Consider the following 19,255-nt stretch of genomic DNA (forward strand, 5'->3'; position numbering starts at 1 on the left):
TAAAAATATTTATTTTAAAGCTATTCCGTCTACAAAAGCTGAACAGTGAAAATTTAAAAACAATATATTGGCTTTGAATTTCCCGCGTTGGCAAATTGTTTCAATGGGGGCATTCCACAGATGGCGGTAATTTTAGTGCCACTTTTTTTGTATGAGGTTGGTATTCTTCTCCTGAGTAAATATGTTCCTTGACTTGTCCTGTGCTCTAATAATTGGAAAACTAACAGATATCTAAACAGTTTCCACATCCCACTTAAGGTAAGTTATTATGTACCTCTTTATCTAAATTTAATTTGTTTGAAGTATTGAAGTTATATGTAAGTAACTATATTTCCATATAGATTTAATTACATTTTTTTCCTGAATTACCTCCATTGAACTTTGTACTAGAGAAACTAGTTTTGTGAAGTGATAGTTCTTATAGCTGAGAAAGACCTATATTCATAGAGTATTATTGTTAGTAATGATATGCTGGTTCTTAATTATCACATAACCCGTAATCTTAACAATTTACAAATCATACTTAATCATCTTGTAATGTATGTAGTTCATAATTGACCTGATTAGCAAAGATATTTATAATTTAATCTATCTAATCATATTATTTATTTATCTATACTAATATTATATAAAAAAAATTAAAATAATAAGAATGTACAACTGAAATGCAAAAATTAACAAATAAATTAAATTAGCATGGCCTTCGATGGAAGGCCAGCTTCACATGCCATGGATCTACTGTACAGATTTTGAAAATTATTTTATCAATAAAAAGCTACGTTATTTATGAATGTCATAGGGTATATTTTGACTCCATACTAGTCTTCACTAATATTATAAAGCTAAAGAGTTTGTTTGTTTGTTTGATTGAACGCGCTAATCTCAGGAACTACTGGTCCGATTTGAAAAATTCTTTCAGCGTTAGATAGCCCATTTATCGAGGAAGGCTATAGGCTATATTATCCCCATATTCCTACAGGAATGGGAACCACGCTGGAGAAACCGCGCGGCGTCAGCTAGTATGTAAATAAAATAAATCTTAAACATTACATAAAGAATAAGAATTATAATGTTTTCAAAAATTATTAATTATATGAATATTCTCCATGCCTTCTAAATAGGCCAAAAGTTTGTGTTATTTGTGTGTATGTATGGTCTAAAGACTAGAGTTCTTAGATTTGAATCTATAAGGTCCTATAGGTCCTTAAGATGTTGAGGCTTTTTCTTGATGTATCAATTCTAATTGATTCGAATGACACTTTAGTAACTACAAAGCATCCCGGGCCCCCCTACTATAGTAAGTTATGTAAAGTAATGGCGGGAACAAGTTGGGACATTAAAAGAAAACTGAATATTAATAATATTTCTTAAATCTATAATTGTAGGAAGGAACCATACAAAAATCATCACAAGCAAAAATAATTATTTTTGTACTGCAAAACTCATAAAAACATTGTAAAAAAGACATTACATATTAGTCAGTAGGTACAACTTAAATTGTACTAATTATAATATAATGTATAACAATCCACATATTTCTAAAATAAACCTTGTTCCATAATTTACAACAAAACATCAATAAGTCATTTATTTGTTTGTTATTAATTCTAATGTCTAGTATTGGTGTCAATGATGTTTTCAATAAGATCAATGAATTGATGCTCTAAAGTACGAGTATACTAGCCAAATGGCAGTGGAAGGCATATTGTTAGTGTTATTGTGTCATTGAATTCTAATCTACACCAATCTACCTATGAAGTAGAGTTTAACAATGCTCTATGAGGAAAAATGTTAGTAAATTATAAAAACAAATTCTGCAAGTCACACTTTCATGTACTTATAGAGTAAACCAAATCACTTGGATTACCAATTTGGAATAAGAATGAACTATGCCATAGTTTCCATGTTCCATTTGTGTTCTCTCAGAAGTGAGTCTCCTCTCATTCTGAGAGGAGACTCGAGCTCTGCAGTGAGCCAAATATGGGTTGATGATGATTTGTGTTCTATCAGATCTGTACTAAGAAAAGATTATATTATTTATTTCTAAAGTCTGGCTAGGTCACATTGGCGTAGCCAGGATTGTATCTGGGGGGGGGGGGGCAGCTATACTTAAATTGAGTATCTCACCAACTGACAGTTACGGTTTTGGGCAGTTTTCAGCCGAAACAATTATTTCTTAAGTAACTGAATGCTATGCTAGGGGCGGGGCAGCTGCCCCCACCCCGCGCCTGTACCTCGCTACGCCCATGCTAGGTCAGATGGGTCTAAGTAAAGACTACTAGTCAGGTTGACTGGTACCTGATGATATCATTTATAGTGAGGTGCAACAGAATAAGGTACCTCTCTGTGTGTATTTCTATTTGGTTTTGGTATATTTAAAGTATAGGTCCAAGTTTTGCACAACAAAAATCCTTGATCCCCTTAACTAGATGCTCCATCCCCTTTGAACAAAAAAATACCACGTGTGTATTACCACACTCAGTGTAGGGTTCCTCTGCAGAATGTCACCAATGATGACTTGGAAATCTTGGTTTTTGGCTGCTGATTGTCAAACAACTCTTTAAAAACCCCCTACTAAGCTAAGCTGTGTTTCCCTACTGTGTATAGTTTTTCTCGTTAAGCAGATTTCTCTTCTATTTAGAGTTAATTTTTAAGCAACGCTAACGATAACTTCTAACATTATATTTCTCTGAAAATATAACAGCATAGCTGGATTTAAGGGTGTATGTTGTTCTATGATCTGTTGCTATCTGTGATCCATCATCAGGTACCAAATGTAGAAAAAACTTGGTTACCTATATAAAAATAATAAAACTGCTTTCTAGCTGATGATTTTGGTCGTCTTATCAATATGTGTACAGGTCTGCACATAAACAAAGTTTGTTTTTTGTAATATACTGTTTGTATTTCAACATGTTTATTATTTAAAACATTCTGTAGAAATTGAAGGTTCATAAGTTCAATACTCTTCACAAAAGAGATTATGATTAAAATTGTACCCAACAATGTTTACAAAATATTATGATGTTTATTGCAGGTTTTAATCTGTCTTTTTAGGGTTCTTGGATACATTTTTATGCATACTATCTCTGTTAGCGGATCTGGTCAAGCTTCGCTTTGACTCATTCCCTACCCCTATCCTATTCAACTCCCACCCTTCACCTACGAGTACCCTACCCTACCCAAGCTACCCCTACCCAACTCTACCTCTACCCTACCCTACCACTACCCTACCCCTACACTAACATCAATCAATTGTTTGCCTTCCCGGAACTTTTCCACTAACACTTGGACTGTATGATATGGTATTTAATTTAATATATTATTATAAATCGTTTGTATAGGATTATAGAAAAATACGTTAGGGTGGACATCTCTTATCACCTTGGGGGTTTGAAAAATAGTAGTCGATTCATATATATAGTAGTATATTCATAAGAATCGGCCAAGCGGTTTCAGAGAAGTATGGGAACGAACATGTGACATGAGAATTTTATTTAAAAGATAATATAACCAACCAAGTTCAAGGTAATTAAAATATATTTATACCTAACACAGTAAACAATTAACATGTTAACTATGTACATTTTAAATGTGAAGAGTGGTTTTACATTTATAATTTATATATTTTTGATAAGTCATGGACTGTAATAGGACAAAGGTTGTTTATGTTCGGTATTTGTTTGTTTCATTGGAACAGTTAACTGTGTTGAAGGTCAATTTCAAGAATTTCTTACTGTTTATAAACATTTGATAAAGACAATATGTCAGAGTTGTATAACAGAAATTTTCATAATCAATGTTTCTCCAGTATTTGTACATTTTCAGAGGAATATTTGACTTATTTCTTCAATAATGTCTATATTCCCTGTCCTCTCCAATTCTCATTCTCCAATATTTTATATGTATCAGTGGTAAAGAAGGTGTGAAGGGTTAAGCGTCTACTGTCTAAACTGTGATCTACACCTCTTTTTAACCAGGGATACATTTTGGTCAAATAAAAGTAAAACCGGTTATGTGCGAGTCGGACTAGTGCATAAAAGGATTGTATAAAACCTATCTATAAAAACCCTCTTTGACGGCCTCCTTGGCGCAGTGGTATGTTCGGTGGATTTACAAGTCGGAGGTCCTGGGTTCGATCCCCAGCTGGGCCGATTGAGGTTTTCTTAATTGGTCCAGGTCTGGCTAGTGGGAGGCTTGGCCGTGGCTTGTTACCACCCTACCGACAAAAGACGTACCGCCAAGCGAATTAGCGTTCCGGTACGATGTCGTGTAGAAACCGAAAGGAATGTGGATTTCATTCTACTTCTAAGTTAGCCCGCTTATTTCTTAGATTGCATCATCACTTACCGTCAGGTGAGATTTTGGTCAAGGGCTAACTTGTAGAGAATAAAAAAAAACCCCCAAAATATACGTTTTTGTATGGGCCCTAAAATATTATTTTTTTTTCTGTTTTTTATTTTTGTTGTTATGAAGCTGTATTTCTGTTGCAGCTGCAACAGAAATATAATATCTTTGAAAATTTTACTTTTTTAACTATGACATTTCAAGAGATACAGCCTGGTGAAAACATATAGACAACAGAGTTTTGTTATTAAGGTCACGTTTTTCCCTTCGGGTACAGAACTTTGAAAATAAATGATAACTAGCGACCATGCCAATTTATTAACTCTTCTTCTTTTGTTTCAGTTTCAAAATGTCGAAAATTAAGGCCGGACCAGTTGTCGACATCCTTGGCGATGAAATGACAAGAATTATCTGGGACCTGATCAAAGATAAACTTATCATACCATTTTTGGATATCGAGCTGCACACCTATGACTTGGGTATGGAAAATCGGGACAAAACCGACGATCAGGTAACCATCGATTGTGCAAATGCTGTTAAAAAGTATAATGTTGGCATTAAGTGCGCCACGATTACTCCGGATGAGAAGAGAGTGGAGGAGTTCAAGTTAAAGAAGATGTGGAAGAGTCCCAATGGTACCATTCGTAACATTCTCGGCGGTACTGTGTTCAGGGAAGCTATCATCTGCAAGAACATTCCTCGTCTTGTAACTGGTTGGGAGAAGCCCATCATTATTGGTCGTCATGCTCACGCTGACCAGTATAAGGCTACAGATTTTGTTGTGCCTGGTGAAGGAAAATTAGAGCTCGTATTCACTCCTGCTTCGGGCGAACCCATTAGACATGTAGTGAATGATTTCAAAGGTGCTGGTGTTGCACTCGGCATGTTCAATACTGACGCCTCCATTGTAGATTTTGCGCACTCCTCGTTCAAATATGCTTTGGATAGAAAGTATCCACTATATTTGAGCACAAAGAATACTATCCTTAAAAAGTATGACGGGCGTTTCAAAGATATCTTCCAAGATATTTACGATAAAGAATACAAAGCGCAATTCGAAGCTGCGGGCATTTGGTATGAGCACCGTCTTATCGATGATATGGTTGCCTACGCAATGAAATCCGAAGGTGGATTTGTGTGGGCTTGTAAGAATTACGACGGAGATGTTCAGTCGGATTCCGTAGCTCAGGGATACGGATCTCTAGGGTTGATGACCTCAGTTTTAATATGCCCTGATGGCAAAACTGTAGAGGCCGAAGCTGCTCATGGAACTGTAACCAGACACTTCCGTTTCTACCAACAAGGAAAGGAGACATCCACTAATCCTATCGCCTCTATCTTTGCATGGACCAGAGGTCTTTTGCACCGTGCTAAGCTAGATGACAATTCTGAACTCACAAAATTCGCAGAAACTCTCGAAAAAGTATGCATCGATACCATAGAATCGGGTATCATGACTAAAGATCTTGCAATTTGTATCAAGGGCATGAGCAATGTCAAGCGATCTGATTACTATGAAACATTTGAGTTCATGGACAAATTGGCTGAGAATTTGAGGAAGAGTTTGGGGCAATGACTAAGTACCAAGCGGATATTTTGCAATTTATAACATTTTTTACCTATCTACTTAAGTGAACACTTATGGGCTCGAGGATATTATTGGCATTTATTTATTTTCTTGTTTACTTTTTATGTGTAATAAATGAAATATTTGTTTATGTCACCTGTTATTATTTAACGTATTTAACATATTTTATGAATTTGGGAGGATAACGTATCACCGCAAGTAGTATTATCTATAGCATTAGTATCTAACATACTTTAGTTGGTGCAAATGTTCAGATTTATAAAATTGTATGTCATTATGTGATTGCGGGATGTTATCAATCCCAAAATTATCAAGAAAACCGACACTTGCTGTTTAATGCAGCAAATAGCACAATGAGAGTGCGATAAACTGCTATCAGACAGATAAGAATTTACGGTCTTCGTGGTCACAAAAATGTGATAATATCTGGTCTTGAATATACATGTTACGACGGAGTATTGTGCAATATACTTGATATACGTACCTATTGATGTGGTGGGTAAATTTTATTCATAAACTAAACAGTAAATATGTACTTAACAACTTCACACCGTGCCATTGGTTAGTATGCATAGAACCTGTTTACCACAATTTATTAAACTCGGAACGGTAGGTAATGAGGTAATTGTAAGTCGGAAGTTCGAAACTCAAGGATGGAAATCTAAACCAATGGTTATATTTAAAATAATGGCACTATCAAGTTGTAATAAAATATTAAATAATAAAGTCTACTCAGGTGACTAGGTACCTTTATTGATGTTAAACTCTACATTATTATGATCTTGACTGGATAGATCGTTTGTCCGGAGCTTAGTCTATTTATAGTTTGGCAAATTCGTTCGTAACACTTCTGAAGGTCCGCGGGGGCCGGGAGGGCTAGCCTCTGCTCCGCGCGCACGACTTCATACCGGCGCAGTCCTTCCCCACCCGTCGCCCGCATATCATGGGAGTGTCATTAGCGAACTTGTCAAGCTATAGCTTTGTATTCTTTCTGTTGACTTGACTATATTGAGCTCCTGGGTTATTATTAAATACCTACTAGCAGACAACCCCGCAATTTCACCTACGTATTTTAAATTTCCATGGAAATGCACGGATAAAAATGCAAGTTTCTGTTAACTGATAATGTGGCTTTTCATTCCATCCATGAAGGATTCTTAAAATTGGTTCAGTTTTAGTAGTTTCGATATAAACTAAATGAAAAATCAAATCTTACCACTTTATCTATACTAATACTAGCGGACCCGGTCAAGCTTCGTTTTGACATAAGTGCACTTATTCTCTATCCCTACTCTACCCTTCTATACCTCTACCCCTACCCTACACCTACCCTACCCCTACCCTACCTCTACCCTACCCCTACCCTACCCTATCCCTACCCTACCCTACCCCTACCCTACCCTACCCTTACCCCACCCCCACCGCTTGACTCTTAAACGTTTGTATGGAAAATAGAAAAGGGCAGTTTTTAGGGTTTTCCCGGAAATTATTTGATTTTTTCTCACCTTTTAAACCTTCCCTATACCTCCACGAACATTTCAAGACCAAGATAAGATAATTCCGTTAAGCCGTTCTCGAGTTTTAGCGAGACTAACGAACAGCAATTCATTGTTATATATATAGATAGATATATTATAAATGCAAAATAAAGTCTGTCTCTCTGTCTGTCTGTAAAATGGATTTTAAAAAGATCCTTTAAACTTACATCCAAAGGCACAAGTCCTGGAAATTGCTCGAGATGTTTCCTCTACCATAAGATGATGGTACCTACAATCCCTGCCGCTACTAATCACCAATATCTTATAGTGGTCTTTAAAGATTCGAACATTATCAGCCTAAGTCCACCAATTCGTACTGGAACAGCTAGTAAATAACCTTTCCTAGAAGAATGGATGCCTGGCCCTGTAGTTGGTTGACGATGATCACTATTATGTTATCCATTCTCTTGGATGTTACAGCCGTTGGAATCTGATTCCGAAACGTCAATTAAGCACACATAATTTTTTTACTTTATAAATAAATTAATTAACTTTTAATTATCTGTATACGTATAATATTTTATACTCTTTACCCTATCTTAATAAAATAGTGTAACGTAGGTAGGCACTTTAGATTCTCGCGAAATGAAGTTCCGAGCGCCCGTTAGATCTATAATATAAAAATGAATCGCAAAATCCGTTGGTAAGCGCATAACTCAACAACGCCTGGACGAATTTGGTCAATTTTTTTTTTAATTGTTCGTTGAAGTTCTAGGATGGTTTTTACAGCTAGAAAAATTCGAATAATTGCCGGAAAAACCATAAAAATAGCCCTTTTCTTTTTCCCATACAAATGTTTTTTAACTAAAACGTAGTCAATTTGAGCTTTATTGTTATTGTATAAAGTTCATATTAATAATAATTAGAAAACGGGGTAGGGGTAGGGTAGTGGTAGGGTAGGGGTAGGGTAGGGTAGGGGTAGAGTAGGGGTAGGGTAGGGTAGGAGTAGGGTAGAGGTAGGGTAGGGGTAGTTGAAAGTTTACATCGAGTTTCACGCGGACGAAGTCGCGGGCATCCGCTAGTTTATAATAAAACTCTATAAAGTCAAATAACTAGTATACCAATAAGGTATCTAAGCTATAGCTAATAAGTAAACTCGTTTATAAAGTTCATTACAGTGTTTGGCGAAAACTTAATAGCCACTTAGAATAAACATTCATTGCTATTAGTTTTTCACAGGCGTTGTAAATTTTTTGGTTGGGCGTTTAAAATTTTATATAGTATGTTTGTATATTATATCTCTTCCTTCGCTTTCTCGAGCTTACCAGTAGTATATTATTTATACGTATTGGTGTCAATGGTATTTTTATTTAGGTAAGTACTTAATTATGGTCTGTACCTAAGCCAGGAATAGATTTTCATGACCTTCCTTCCTTGAATTCCTTTCCGAGCGGTAATTTGTGTTAGAAGGAATAGCCTAAAACAAGAAAAAAAACGGTATTATCTTGTCCAATTTAAAAACGGATGTAACATCCAAGAGAAGGGACAATATTGTCATCAATAATGGTCATAATTTTAACATGTTAAACTTTAACCTCTGGTTTATTGCGAAAACCAAGCCTTGTAACATTGAGGTTTTAGGTCCGATTATGAGCAAGAATCACGAACCTTGGGTCGCTAATCTCAGACATATCATAACAAGAAATGCTAATATTCTCGGGTTGGCTAATATCCGATAATTGACGTCATAGGTGCTCGTAAAGTAAGATTTTCCCAACTGTGCCAGAGAGATTGTCAAAAAGCCTAGCATTCATTATTACCTATATAATAACAATAGGGTATGATCAACCTCGAAAATTCCTTAGTGCCTAAAGACAAAGGTTCGAACAGTGCGCGTTGCCAGTGATGCCTTACGGATCCGAGACTTGGTTTCTATAGGTCTCATGAGAAGGCTCAAAGTCACTTAGCGGGCGATGGAGCGAGCTGTGCTGGGAGTTTCTATGCGTGATTGACTCAGAAATGACGAGATCCGTAGATACTGACATAGCTCAGCGAGTCGCGCAGCTAAAGTGACAAATGGGTATATAGTTCGAAGAGCCGAAGGACTTTGGGGTCCCAAGGTGCTGGAATATCGATCCGGAAAGCGCAGTGTTGGTCGACCCCCACTAGGTAGACCGAAGACAACAAGCGAGTTGCAAGGAGCCGCTGGATGGTGGTGGCTCGAGACCGTGGTGTTTGGAACTCTATGCAAGAGTGGAAGAAGTGGACATCCATCGGCTGTTAATGATGATGATGCTAATGACCAATTACTCTATAGCCAACTTATATTTTTTTTTTCATATGATATAAGTATTTACAGGGTTAATTAAATATTAATGTGGAGGAAATAACTGCATATATTTTTTTAGTCCATGCAAGAGGCTTATGTCTAGCAGTGGACTTCCATCGGCTGTAAACGATGACCTATGTACCCAAACGCTCTGAATCGCATCTTTCATCTAGGCTAGGCTTAGCTTCCTAGGCTTCTTTTTGTCGTTAAATTAATACTTGTAATGCCTAGTGGGAATAAAGAAAGACGCTTCTGACATCGACAACAAAACTTTTCATAAAAAAATATAATACGTATCCTAACCTTTTGTCGAATGTCGGTTTACTCTATCGTATCTATTACGATTTTTTAAGAAATAGGTATACTATAATGATTCAGGCATTGAATATGCCAAACCATTATAGTATGCGCATTATCATCTGAGTCGTCCGGTCATAAAAGTCAAAAAAGATAGGAATGTGCAGCGCGCCTACCTGCGCACCCTAATTATCGATAAACGGCTACCTGCGCACGTGCTAATGATGAGTCAATAATGATTTGGACGATTCTGATTGGTCGGTTTCTAATGTAATTGCATTGCGTATTTTTTTTGCTATAAATGTGTTTACTGCAATTAAATAAATACATTCATGTGTTACTCGTTGCGCACTATGGATACTAATATATAATAAATTTGGCAGAAGACGAAGATTCTGATGATGAAGACTCAGATGAAGATTAATTTTATTTAGTTAATAATTATATAATATGAAATATGTATTATATTAAATCAAATATTGTTAATTTTTTTAATTTTGTGAACAAGATACGATAATAAACTTTACTTATCGATAATATGTCTTTCATTGTTACACCCTTCACTAGACGGCTCCATAAGACCCATAAGTGCAAGCGAGATAGATATAGAGAAATGATTTATGGCCCTAAGACTCAGTTGTTAATGCTATTAGTATAGCATATTCAATGCCTAAATCTGGACTAGGCTATTAATAAATAAACATCAGTTTGCGGAACAGCGATGAAGTCGATCGAAGCGCTGATAAATTATTAATTTGTCTAGAACGGAGAGCTCTGAGTTCTTAGTAAATCTAATACTAATTTATATTCATCACTAGGTACACAAGGACGAATCTATCAAATTAATTACCAGATTATTACCTAATTTAATTATAAGTAATTAATAATATGTTTTTAATTAATTATGTTCACATTAAATTTTTGATTGAATAGGTAGGTATGTGAACTTTTAGTTCACATAGCTATTCAATCAAATGTATTGTTTTTGTATATAATTATTTAGGTCTTAACTAGCAACTAAATATATCTTTGAACCTAAATATACCTTAATATCACTTCTTACGAAAAAATTCGTCTTAAATTTTTAGTCCCTGCGAAACAATAAAAAAAATAACTTTTCTTAGCGAATTACCGGAGGCGGTTGACGCTGTTTCCCCTACAAGAACGTCCCTCCCGCCATTTCTCCCTCCGTGGAGTGGGCCATTCAGAGACCGTTCGCGAAGCTCTCACGGTGCTTACTCCTTCAGTTTAGCGGGCAAACCGGCATAACGCACTCGCGTACGAGTTACTCCCACGTCTTTGGCGGGAATCGCGACGTAATTCGTAACATACAATACATTTATCGAACTTTATCCGAGTGTTCGTGAACGATGTATAGAATCAGTCCCCCTACGCTCTATCAATGGTTCGCTGTTGTAAATATTTTGGTAAGCGTTGTTTTAATCCCAATTATTTATTCCAATTTTACGATGCTTAATAATTGTTTATTTATTAGTAATAACAATAATTTACATATTGATATAATATATTAATTGAGTTATACAAAAACGTGCCTTAAAATAGATTATATTAGCTATGTACTTGTTTGTATTAAAACTCAATTAAAAGCTTTACTAAACTCAATTAACTTGCATTATTTATCTCAAAATAGGACAGTTAGGTAGGGTTTATGATTAACTAACTGCATCAGACATAGGTGGGGAAAATAATACCAGGTAGTAGGTACTAATAAGTAAATCAATCATCAATTTGTAGGGACACAAACCTTTGGTAAGTTACCAAAGTTTCTTCACAATCAGCCGAGTGGTTAGGGAACGCACAGAGGACAAACATACAGACAGTAATTTTGATTATTTATCAATAATCTGAACTCTATCCATATAAAGTTGAGATTATTACGCCACTGTAACCATTATCTAAGATGTGAAAAACCAGTAGAATAATGGAATTTTGTACAAGTTTCAAAACAATCACGGAACATGGCAGTTATAACAGTGTTTGACAAATTAAGCGCCTACCACAACTAAACGGCTAAATCAAGCGGAGATAATACTTTTACAATCGTTTTTCAAGTCGATACGTAAACATTTGGTAGCGTCGCAACACAATAAATATACAGTTACCTACATATCTATTGCAACATCGTGAATAGTTAAATTGCTTTTCATCCCAGAAGCATCAGTCAGATAGCCGCATGATGCCGTATTCCGTAACGACTTAAACATCGCCGCCATATACAATCAAAGGGCGCGGATACAAGCACAAAGCTGAAGAACCGCTAGCTTGCCGTATCAATTACAAGCGCCGCTCGGGTGCACCCAATTACTGGCTCTGCTTCACATGATTCGTACTCATAACCGTAAGATTACAGGAACAATCCTCGAGTACGGCGCGAGCTTAAGATGTTCCTCCAAATGTACATTTAGGGCCCTTAACGTTCAAGCTGCTTGCTTTCATGTTTTCGCTTTCCTACAAATGCTGTCTGTGACCCTTTTTCTTACTTATGTATCTACTAGCGACGCCCGCGTGGAATTTAGTTTTTCACAAATCCCTCGGGAACCACGGATTTTACCGGAATAAAAGTAGCCTATTAATCCATGCTATAATATATCTAAATACCAAATTTCAGCTAATTCAGTTAAGTAGTCGAGGCGTGAAAGAGTAACAAACATTCATATCATTAAAATCATCATATCATCAGTTTTCGCAAATCTCGGGAAACCATTGTTTTTTTCGGGATAAAAAGTAGATGTGTTCATCCAGAGTAAAATCCATTTCCATTATAAATTTTAGCCAAATCGCGTAGCTGCGTTAAAGAGTAACAAATATCCAAACATCCAAATATCCATACAAACTTTCCCGTTTATAATATTAGTAAGATTTTTTATCTTCTCTCCTATATTAGGAGGTAAACGTGACTCTGTAGAACATGTTATGCACCTAATTGCTTAAAAATCTGCACGAGTATAAAGACGCGGGTGAAATTATAGTTTAACCTAATGTTAGTTCAACTTTATAACCAGGTTCTTCATCGTTCCCTTGCTTTTAATAGTGTTTTAAAAGCACGACTATTACACTTAACCGGTGAAGCCGGCACGAGGGTCAGTTTAGTGCAGGACTAAGTGCTTTACAGGGCAGCATAACTCCTTAGGCGTAGGTACAACTTTTATTCTTATTCAGGAGGTTAATTGCCGTAATATGCTCTCATGTTTTGAGTTTTATGAGACAATATTCTCATGCAACAACATTGCAACGTTTACAGAATAGTCTTCTTAGTTAAATTCTAAAAGCATGCGTTATATAATTATAATGTGTAGTCTATAATATTTATTAGTTATTTTAGAAATTCGCGCATACATGCTAAGAAATCTGTATATAAAATAAACTGCTAGACACACATAGAAGATACTATCTACAGCCGTTCTTCTACCAACAAAGTACCTACGTTTTATGAACAAACCTTAAATTGTTAAAAATAAATAAGCTTAGAAAAGCTTAGAAAATAAAGGTCGATAACGCATGACATGCGTTTAATTTAAGGTTTGTTCATAAAACGTTACATAAAATATATTAACCTTATTATCTAATTGTTCTAAGCTTATAATCAAATTTATTTTCATTAATTTAAGAAGAACAAGTTAATTATAATTATTGTTAGGTGTGAAATGACTAGTACATAATTTATAGGTACCCTCATTTTTAAATTGTTTGTAGGTAAACAGTACCTCATCAAGAACGGCTGTAGTATAGTGCCTTCTTTCTTTCATATTCTTCTGCAATGTCCAATTTTAATGAAACAAAACTTAATAGTTCCAAGCTAATTTTAATCTACTAGTGAAAACTGCATGGACATCGAGTAGCTCTGGCTCCATAAGTTTATCAGTTACATACCTACCTATACTTAAATAGGCTAAAGTTTTAATAATATTTGTTTTGAGGCATAAAGTATGTAGTACAAGTAGGTGGAATTAATGAAAATTTTTGGTTTTTTAGTTTTACATTAAGAATATTTAGTTGTCACATAATACGTCATCAAGTATTCGTTATTATCGATCGCCTAACAGCCTCTCTCCTTAACGGAATTTCGATTAAGTTGCATAAGAAGTCAGGATCCAACGCGTGGGAAACGAGCATGCAATCAGGCAATGTCGGGAGGGTGCTCAATTACCTACGCGATCTGTTTTTATTGCTATGAAACCATCTCCATTAGATCTGTGCAGTTTCTTTGAATTCCCTTTTTGTAAAAGAAAAGCTGTTGTAAGCTGGATGGTCTTTTTTTGCTAATGGGTGGTCCAGGGTCCTTTTGAAAACAACGTTTGCTTTAGAGCCGATAAAAACACACTCCTGGATTACAATTTTCTTAGGATCAGAAAAGTTCGTAGTAGAGAAATAAAACAGAAGTATTTAGAACGTTGGTAAGGACCTACTTATTTACCTTTTTTTATTCTTTACAATCTCACCTGATGCTCTAACTGTTGATGCAATCTAAGATATAAGCTGGTTAACTTGTTAGAAGGAGGATGAAAATACACAGCCCTTTTGGTTTCTACACGACTTATTACCGGAACGCTAAATCGTACGTTTTTGTCGGTTGGGTGGTAACTAGCCACGGCCGAAGCCTCCCACCAGCCAGACCTGCACCAATTAAGAAAACCTCAAACGGCTCAGCCGGGGATCGAACCCAGGACCTCCATCTAGTAAATCCATTGCGTCTTTAGAATGCAAGTTAGGCAAACTGCGTCAGTCCTTGTTTATTACGTTTTGGCGCTTACCACCTAACTTCTCTGATCCTATGAAAATTAAAATATTTTAAAAATTCTGTAAGTAATGGAAAACTACATTATCAGCTAGTAACATATGCTTCATTTTATCCGGGAACTACGCTGCTAAAACGCGTCACGATGGCTGGCTTTTTGCAATATACATAGGTCCTGCAAGTCAAGTACAGGCTAGTTATTTTGAAACACAGTCAAGTCATTTGTATTGAGTAGTATTTGACATCATAATTTATCAACAAAAAAAGTAATTAATTACTCGACAGGTACGTTATACTTGCGTGTAGCACTTTTATCAGTAACATATTATTACGGTAGAGTTAACGTAGCAACTAAGTAACATTGTTGTGGTCTTTGGCCGGCGTAGCGTATTATTTTCGCCATTGAGCCTTGTTATTATTTAACACGCGAGGCTCATTCCCGATGCATCTTTACCGAGAAACGTCTATTACTAAAGCTAATACGCTTTTATTTGAATGGGAGGTTTGTTTTCAGCTCGTGTTCTAACAATGAGCGACGTGGTTCCACTGAGAACAACCACAGAGCAAATATTTTTTTTATAACGTATTTCATCGAACGAGTATTTTCTGTATGCGTCTACAAGAATAGCAGCAGCATTAATTTTTTTATGTAAACTTGCTGTTGATTACTGTACTAATATATGGAATATACCTATTGAGCTTTACAAAAATCTTTTTTTTTCATCTAATCTCGACGTTTTAAGGTTATCTTTAGGTCAGAGAATCGGAACTGTCATACAACGTGTCAATACTGTCAGCCTTCTGGGACCTTACAAATCGATCGGAGGAATTCTACGACGCCTAAAGTCTTCAGATTTATTTTAAACTAGCTGACGCCGCGCAGTTTCACCCGCGTGGTTCTCGTTCCCGTAGGAATACGGGAATAATATATATCTTATTGCCTTCCTCGATAAATGGGCTATCTAACACTGAAAGAATTTTTCAAATCGGACCAGTAGTTCCTGTGCGTTTAGCGCGTTCAACCAACTAAACTAACAAACAAACTCTTCAGCTTTATAATATTAGTATAGATTTAGTACAATATATTTTATAGTAAAGAGCCATGATAGCCCAGTGGATATGATCTCTGTCTTCGATTCGGAGGGCGTACGTTCGAATCCGGTCTGAGGCATGTACCTCCAACAGTTAAATGTGCATTTTAAGAAATTAAATATCACGTGTCTTAAACGGTGAAGGAAATACATCGTGAGGAAACATCATACCTGAGAATGTTCTTTATTCTCTACGTGCGTGAAGTCTGCCAATCCGCATTTGGCCAGCGTGGTGGACTAAGACCTAACCTTTCACATAATGAGAGGAGACTCGCACTCTACAGTGAGTGAGCCGAATATGGGTTGTTGATGATAATGATGATGATTTATAGTGGAAATATTTCTATTTTTTTTTGTTAAATATAAAATGTAGGTAGTAATTATGTAATTAGTTAATTTAAATAATTTTTATATTATTGTAAATATTGCCTATTAAATTATTACTATCTTCCTATTTTGATAGGAAAATCTTGAAAAATCTTCTATGAAAGAAAATCTCACTATACCTATCCCGACTTGGGACTCGAACCCAGGGCCTCGGGATCACATAGGCTAACCACTGGGTCAGCGAGGCTGGAAACTACTAACAGTAACATTTTTTGTGACATAGGAATTTGGAGTCATGTGCAACACTTAACGGTCACTTTAATAAAGATCCGATTGTAAAAACGCTTTTGAAAAAAAGTAATTCGTATCTTGTCCTACTTTTTAATAACATTAAATCCAATCAAAGTCGACCGAAATCGGAATGGTTTCGAAAAAGGACGGTTTGCTAAAAATCTGTTTCAGAATAATCTGTGCTAAATTGCCATCAAAAAGGTTGTTAAAAAATAATAAACGTGAAAGTTAACTTCGTTATGTAGCCAAGATCGTGACTTGGTCGATACTCATCTTGAAAAAACTATTTTTGGAATCAAAAGCTACTAAGGCATCACTTGTATACCTACTTGTAAAAGTTTGCGTGACTATTCTGTTTTTTGTGAATGTTATTGTTGCGTATTCAAAAAAAACTTTTGAGATTGCAAAAATATGAACATAATCAAGTGGGTTATCTGAATTTTAATGTTGAGAAAATTTCTAAATTCTTATCGGTAACAACATAATACTTAAAAAGGAAAATTTGTAGGTAGGTACAAGGTTTGGGGTACTTTCAAAACATATTTGTATGAGTAGGGACATACATTAAATGTAGTAGGTATGTATAAGACTACTAATGAAATCGAAGGTGGCAGGAAAATTGGCATATTCAATAAAGTGAAGAGGTTCACACCAGAACTGCAGCTTTTGCCCTTAAAACAAGCGCAGGTTCGATCATATGTGGAATACTGTTCCCATTTATGAGATGATCCCGCCAAATACCAGCTTACTGCATTAGACTAGGTGGACAACCTGGCTGTGGTGGTCAAAGGCATTCAATAAAGCAATAACAAACTCTAAACTTCAAAGATTAGAGCATCGCCGAAAGGTTGCCTTTCTGTCGGTTTTCTACATTATATTTCAGGATATTCGCTCAGGATTACCATTCACGCCCTTGGACTAGTTTTCCTTTTTTAGTTTTTCTTTTTTTATACGCACTGCTAATATATGAAATGCCCTTCCAGCTATCGTTTTCCATGCCTCCTTAACGGGCCTTTTCAAGTCAAGATTAAAAAGTATCTTCTAAGCAAGCGCGTTCAACCATGAGCTCCAATATAATGTACTTGTTTAATCGTTATTTTTGAGCTTTTATCTTCTTTTCCATATAAGAGATAGCAAGGCCCAAGAATCTGCTCGTGTAGCTGAGAGCTTTTTTAATAGCGTCAATTGTCAGAACAAAAAAAATTTGTGATTAAGAGGTCCAATAGCTTTAAATGTCAAGCCGCAATGGACCACCACGAGTCCGTTAAATTATAATATGCACTCATATAACTCTAAATATTTAATACTATATCAATAAGACGTCATCTGTATTACTTCTGTACTATCTTCTGTACTATACAATTATACATATAGATACGATTACTTAGATACATTTAATAGCTCCAGGGTAAAGAAAGGCTAGCATTATAATTTAAAAAAATATCTGTGTAAAGTTATAACATGTTATTTTTATTTATTTTATTATTATCAACCCACATTCGGCTCACTGCTGAGCTCGAGTCTCCTCTCGGAATGAGAGGGGTTAGGCCAATAGGCGACCACGCTGGCCCAATGCGGATTGGCAGACTTCACACACGCAGAGAATTGTGAAAATTCTCAGGTATGCAGGTTTCCTCACGATGTTATCCTTCACCGTTTGAGACACGTGATATTTAATTTCTTAAAATGCACACAACTGAAAAGTTTGAAGTGGATTCGAACGCACTCCCTCCGGGATCGAAGGCAGAGGTAATATCCACTGGGCTATCACGGCTCAACATGTTATAATTAGGTATATTTAGTTTTTTTATAAGTGTATAGATTTTGGTATGTACTTGATACCAATATAAATTAATTGATACTTCTGTAGGTACTCGTATACCTGTCTTTTTTGTATGCCGTAATCAATCATTTATTTCATTAAAAATCATAATGAGCCATCGACCTAAACAGTAACATCCTGCATAAATAACGGCACTGCTCTACGGACAAGTATATCTCATACTAAGTCACTTAATCTCGTTATTGTTCAAATATCGATTTCATCTTACACTAGTAGAGCACAACGAACTTTTAAATGTCGGTCGATTCCATTTCGGTGAAAGAAATAAAAAAAAAAATAAGAATTCGCACTTCATGAGGCGAATTTCATCAAAACATAATAGCTGGTGTTATCGTCACGCCTTTGGTTCGAATTAACTGCACTGTTATTTTACCTGAATTAACTGAAGTTTAGGACAACCACAGACGTTTAACTTCGAGATATTTATTATACGTTTTTAGAAAATCGACTTTTTTATCGAATGTTGACATTTTTAGCACCTAGGAAGATATCGTAACAATTTTTAGGGTGATATATTTCTGTATGTACGTGTTTTAAGTTCAAAAATGTCACTATCTCTCTCAAAATAGCTGGAGGGTCAACCGATTTCATAATTTTTACTATGTTCTGGTGACGTAAATCTAGATCTAATTAAATTAAATTTATTTTTATATTTCATATTGAAGTCGGGATAAGGGACCAAGTAACATATACGGATCTACATAGAAATATAAATAATGAAAAATACAAGTAAGTAACTTTATAAAGAACTTGAACCTTTCATCAGACATTTCCATACTTAAGTAGAATCAAAGTAGCGCCTGCGTAATATCGTTGAATAAGCCTATTATACAAATTTTGAATCAAGATGTTTGGACAATATAAAAAACTTTGTACCGACCTATCGCGCAAATATTTTATGAACAAAC

At 35.7% G+C, this 19,255-nt stretch overlaps 2 protein-coding genes across 3 annotated transcripts in view; both read left to right on the forward strand.

Annotated features, from left to right (window-relative positions):
* Positions 1-126: 126 nt before the first annotated feature.
* LOC112054719 (isocitrate dehydrogenase [NADP] cytoplasmic) lies at positions 127-6,065 on the forward strand. The gene is made up of 2 exons (XM_052881691.1): positions 127-258; positions 4,690-6,065. Exon 2 carries the CDS (start codon positions 4,697-4,699, stop codon positions 5,921-5,923), a length of 1,227 nt encoding a protein of 408 aa, XP_052737651.1. The 5' UTR covers positions 127-258; positions 4,690-4,696; the 3' UTR covers positions 5,924-6,065.
* A 5,189-nt stretch (positions 6,066-11,254) lies between these two features.
* The window catches only part of LOC112054721 (uncharacterized), a 58,027-nt gene continuing 50,026 nt past the window's right edge, over positions 11,255-19,255 (forward strand). For both annotated transcript variants that reach the window (XM_024094593.2, XM_024094595.2), the window contains exon 1: positions 11,255-11,466. In XM_024094593.2, coding sequence (XP_023950361.2) covers positions 11,410-11,466 — 57 coding nt within the window. In that variant the 5' untranslated portion in view covers positions 11,255-11,409. The remainder of the gene's footprint in view (positions 11,467-19,255) is intronic.

Source organism: Bicyclus anynana, chromosome 5, assembly GCF_947172395.1.
Source record: "Bicyclus anynana chromosome 5, ilBicAnyn1.1, whole genome shotgun sequence".
Taxonomy (NCBI): Eukaryota; Metazoa; Arthropoda; class Insecta; order Lepidoptera; family Nymphalidae; genus Bicyclus; species Bicyclus anynana.